The sequence below is a fragment of the Oxyura jamaicensis genome, chromosome 2, assembly GCF_011077185.1.
Source record: "Oxyura jamaicensis isolate SHBP4307 breed ruddy duck chromosome 2, BPBGC_Ojam_1.0, whole genome shotgun sequence".
NCBI classification, from domain to species: domain Eukaryota; kingdom Metazoa; phylum Chordata; class Aves; order Anseriformes; family Anatidae; genus Oxyura; species Oxyura jamaicensis.
In genome coordinates, this window is record NC_048894.1 from 93,348,189 (window position 1) to 93,353,120 (window position 4,932).

Below are 4,932 nucleotides of genomic sequence, written 5' to 3' on the forward strand. Positions count from 1 at the left end.
TTCTGCCGCTTCTACCGCCGCCGCCGCCAGTGCCGCTGCCGCCGCTGTGCCCGCGCCCCGGAGATGTCCTTCCCCCAGCTGGGCTACCCGCAGTATCTCAGCGCCAGCCAGGCGGTGTACGGGAGCGACCGGCCCGGGGTGCTGGCCGCCGCCGCCGCCGCCGCAGCCGCCGCCGCCGCCGCTTCGGGCCGGCCGGCGGGCGCCGAGCTGGGCAGCTCGGCCGCTGTCACTTCGGTGCTGGGCATGTACGCGAGTCCCTACAGCGCCCCCAACTACAGCGCCTTCCTGCCCTACACCGCCGACCTCGGCCTCTTCTCCCAAATGGTGAGTAAGCACCGCTGCGCATCCTTCCTTCCTTCCTCCCCCGGACTCTCCTATACCCAATTCCCCCGCGCCCCTTCGGGCCGCCGATTGAGGCAGGAGGAGGCTGCGGGGGGACGAGGTCCGAGCTCCGCGGGGAGGCCGCGGAGCAGGGCGCGGAGAGCGTGGCAGGGGCTGGGGACGGGGCGGAGGTCGGCCCCGCTGCAGCCGCCGGGCAAAACTCTGAGTTTTGCTTCTCGGAGGGGGAAAGCAGGGATCCTACGCTCTAGAAACTCGGCTGTTTGTTGTTGTTGTTGCGGTTGGGGACGGGCGGTACTAGTGGTGCTGCTGTCTCGGTGGGCTCTCCAGCGCGCTGCTCTTCCCGTCGGGTCTTTTTCTTTTGCCCCCCCCCCCCCCCCCACACACACACACACCTTCCCCCGGGTTCCCCCTGAAAGGCCAAAGTGCGGTCTAGGTAGCCACTAAGTCCGTTTATTTTAGGGCATTTTATTTAAGCTTTAAAAATGGTCCGCTCAGTTCCTTGAACTTTTCCCACTCTGATTATGGCGAGTATCGTAGACCGAACTTGCATTCAGCGAAGGAGGATATCAACATCCCATTATCCGTGTTGGGGCAGAAAGGCACATTGGCACTACCCCTAAATCAAATTACAGTTACCCTAGTTCTCCTCGCATTTTTTTCCCTCCGTCAGAATGTAATAGGTAAAAAGTGAGACATCTTTTTTTTTTGTCTCTGGTGCCGCTGAAACGTTTTCTTTGCTCGTGTCTGCAAATTTCTCAGAGGCGGTACGAATAGGTTCCACTTTATTTCTCAGTGCCTCTCTGTTCTCTACCTGAAACATAGAAGTGTGAATATTTATAACTAGGTGCATGCAAGGCATAACTTGGAGGGGTTTTTGATACATGTTTTTGATACATGCAGGCAGGCAGGCAGATAGGCTGTTGATGAAGGGTCAGCGCCTTAAAGCGGCTCATTTTATGCTGCAAACATTTCTTACGAAGGCACTTTTAACAGCACGAGTTTCCTACTTTTCTAACCTTGATTTTGGAAATGCAGTAAAAGTTGACACAGAAGCAATGAGTGATTTACAAGTGGCTTCTTCAAAAGAATTCCCAGCAGAGATCACAGAAATAATATCATTTCAGCAACAATAACAAAAGACAACGGAATAAAGGGGGTGCAGAAAGCCTACTCTGTAACACATTATAAAAATTGCATCGGGCTTCTCCTTATATATAAGCTTTGCCTCTGAAATTAAAATACACGTTCGTTTATAAATGTTTGACAAAGTTAGATTAGTTTCTCTGTTGACATTTTTGAGAGGTTCATTTTTAAGGCTGACATAAAATTTCGCAAGATTAATACTATGAATATATTTCTCGACTAAAAGAAAGCGGCACTGTAATAGGGAGGAAAAAAATAAGAAAACGGCTTTAAATGTTAGATACTCAGCAACAGTTTCCTTTCTTACTCGCAAAGGTATCCTGATGTTTCACTACACTAATTCACTGCGGTGGCGATATTTTGAAATAAATTCTACGATTCCGAGCATTTGGAAATGAAGATCTAAAATATTAAGTTAATAACTGGACTATTTGCGGTAATAATGAGGCCTAATGAGCTTGCTAGAAAGATAAAATGTTATTTAGCAAAACACCTGATGGGATAATTTGACTTGCTGTGTTTTACTACTGATGATAAAAAGAATATTGATTGCAAATAAATCACCGCCTCTAAACGCTTGTAAACAATTTGTGTTTGCTCTGATCAAAGTAAAACTTATGAGATAAAGTATCTGCATATACATATTCTACAGTACACGGATCATCCTGCATTCCAGAGTTTAAAGGCTCTTGTAACACTTGGAAGTTAATATTTTACACCAGATTCCCGGAGTATTATTTGTGTTTGCGCTGGGGGGGGGATGGGGGGGGGCGATTGTGTGTGGAAAACCTCTCACATGAGAATTGTATTCGCGCTGAAGCTGTGCATTCATCACCCCAGCCTCTCCTTTTAAAGGCAGATCTGGGGCCAAATAAGAATGCCCTGAATGCATCTGTAATATCCTCCTGGATATTTTGCAGATAAACGCAACGTTGTGCGCAGGCATTAGTTGGTAACTCTGGTGTAATACCTGCTTTCTCTGCCTGATAATTTCGAGCGCACAGTAAATTGTTTCATAGAGGAGAATGTGAACTTGCTTCATTCCCGCCGTTTGATTCGATTTGGTTGGGGGAGAAAACGCGTTATGTTTGGCAGACCCCAGCTGAGTCTCTCTCCTTTCCTTTCTCTGAAAGAAGGGGGGATCATTTGGGAATTCCTCTGCTTGATCTAAACGTGAAGAGTCTGGAGCGGGAGGGCCGATTTTGACTGTGAAGCCCCTCTGCACCGCTCAAAGGCGTATTCCGGCTCCCGGAGTAGCCTATTCAGGTCTGTTAGAGACGCTAACGAGATAACTGATGTGCTTTTTCCTCTCCGCTTGTCTGAATGTATTGCAGGGCTCCCAGTACGAGCTGAAAGATAATCCTGGTGTCCACCCTGCTACCTTTGCTGCCCACACTGCCCCCGGCTATTATCCCTACGGACAGTTCCAGTATGGGGACCCAGGGCGACCCAAAAATGCCACCCGGGAGAGCACCAGCACCCTCAAGGCCTGGCTCAATGAGCACCGCAAGAATCCCTACCCCACCAAGGGCGAGAAGATCATGCTGGCCATCATCACCAAGATGACCCTCACCCAGGTCTCCACCTGGTTCGCCAATGCCCGCCGTCGGCTCAAGAAGGAGAACAAGGTGACCTGGGGATCCCGGAGTAAGGACCAAGAAGATGCCAACCTCTTCGGCAGTGACAATGAGGGGGACCCCGAGAAGAATGAAGACGATGAGGAGATCGACCTGGAGAGCATAGATATAGACAAAATTGATGAGAACGACGGGGAGCAGAGCAATGAGGAAGAGGAGGAGAAGCCTGAGCTCCTGAGACAAAGCAGTGAAGAGGACCATTTGGAAAAAGACAAGGATTTGGTACTGTCAGGGTCTGAAGGACTGAAACCCAAAGACACGCTGGCCATGGTGAAGGAGGCCTCTGACAACAGCACACGAATCATCAGTCCTGGGGGACAGAGCAATTTGCAGATGCCATCTCACAGCAAACCCAAGATTTGGTCTTTGGCAGAGACGGCAACCAGCCCTGATGGTGGCTTGAAATCCTCCCCGCCTCCACCCCCTCCTCCCCAGGTTAACCATACTTCTTCACAGATCCAGCATCCTGCATTTCTCCCCAGCCATGGACTCTACACGTGCCAGATTGGCAAATTTCACAACTGGACAAATGGGGCTTTCCTCACACAGAGTTCCCTGCTAAATGTGAGGTCCTTTTTGGGAGTAAATCACCACCACGCTGCTCACCACAACCACCACCTCCAGGCCCAGCAACAGCCTTCTGTTTTAACAGCAACCCTGGGAGCCCTAAGCAGTGAAAAACCTTCAGAGAGGACCAGTCCCAAACACCTAGGTAATGCCCCAGGCAGCTGTCTCCCTTCCACCTCACCACATGCACATCAGCTTCTTGAGGGATGATGTCAGATTCAGCCCCGGTGTAACTGACTGCCTTTAACAGTGTTACAGACAGTATAGCCTAGTGTTGAATTTTACTTGCAGCATGTTGGTTGTATGCATGCAGTCTATTTCATCTGGACTGTTACATTCTCACCCTATATGCCCATTAGACAATTTAAGGATGACAGGATAGGGCTGCAAAGCACACTCTCCGAGCTTTGCTTTTCTTCCCTCCTTCCTGATGGTCAGTGATGGTCCAAAACATGAAAAGAAAAGCTTGTGTACTCCTTAAATATTGAAAATAAGTGAATACAACCATGCACTTGTATTGTACGTATGCACACACATGCAAACACTTACATGTGTCCTAACAATTGGGGCAGAGGGAGATGAGTTTTATGCACACTGTACAGATTTTTGATGGTTTTATTCTATTTTTTTTCTCTTGTTTTCTGCCTTCTTCTAGAAAGAGAAAATGTACCAAGAACTGAATCCCCACCTCAGCCGCTCAAATCGCCCTTCCAGCCTGTCCGTGACAAGTGAGTTTGTTTGTTTGTTTTCACTGAAGGAATGTTACTTATGCGAAAACAGAGTGTTTGAATAATAAAGATTAATTATAACACCTAATCAGCACCATAATACTATATACAGAAAACAAGAACAACATAGAAGTTGCTGTAATCTTTTCAAAGTTAGGCTAAATTACAGTTGTACAGAGCCAGACTGTAACTTTTCTGAAACTTAACAGGCCTCAAAGATCTTGTGTTAATTACATTAATGACAAAGACTGATAGTAGGATATTATAGCAATAGACAGACGATTATAGGAAAAGATTATTATTTTTTTTTAACTGAAAGATTTTTACGTCTTTTTTTTTTTTTTTTTTTTTTTTTTTTTTTTTCCTTCCTCCCTTCTCCCCTGCAGCTCTTTGGCTCAGCAAGAGGGAACACCGAGAATTTTAACAGCTCTCCCTTCTGCTTGATTAAATGGTTTGCTGAAAAAAAATATACAGAGACTGGTATTAAGGACAGAAAAAAAAAAAAAAAAAAAAAA

The 4,932-nt window shown here is 47.2% G+C and overlaps 1 protein-coding gene across 1 annotated transcript in view; it reads left to right on the forward strand.

The window, feature by feature from the left end:
* IRX1 (iroquois homeobox 1) overlaps positions 1 to 4,884 on the forward strand; it is a 5,207-nt gene extending 323 nt beyond the window's left edge. Inside the window, exons 2-5 of the mRNA XM_035319804.1 lie at positions 31 to 324; positions 2,820 to 3,834; positions 4,345 to 4,417; positions 4,804 to 4,884. Of these exons, the coding sequence (XP_035175695.1) occupies positions 64 to 324; positions 2,820 to 3,834; positions 4,345 to 4,417; positions 4,804 to 4,861 (1,407 nt within the window). The 5' untranslated portion in view covers positions 31 to 63 and the 3' untranslated portion in view covers positions 4,862 to 4,884. The remainder of the gene's footprint in view (positions 1 to 30; positions 325 to 2,819; positions 3,835 to 4,344; positions 4,418 to 4,803) is intronic.
* Positions 4,885 to 4,932: the final 48 nt, after the last annotated feature.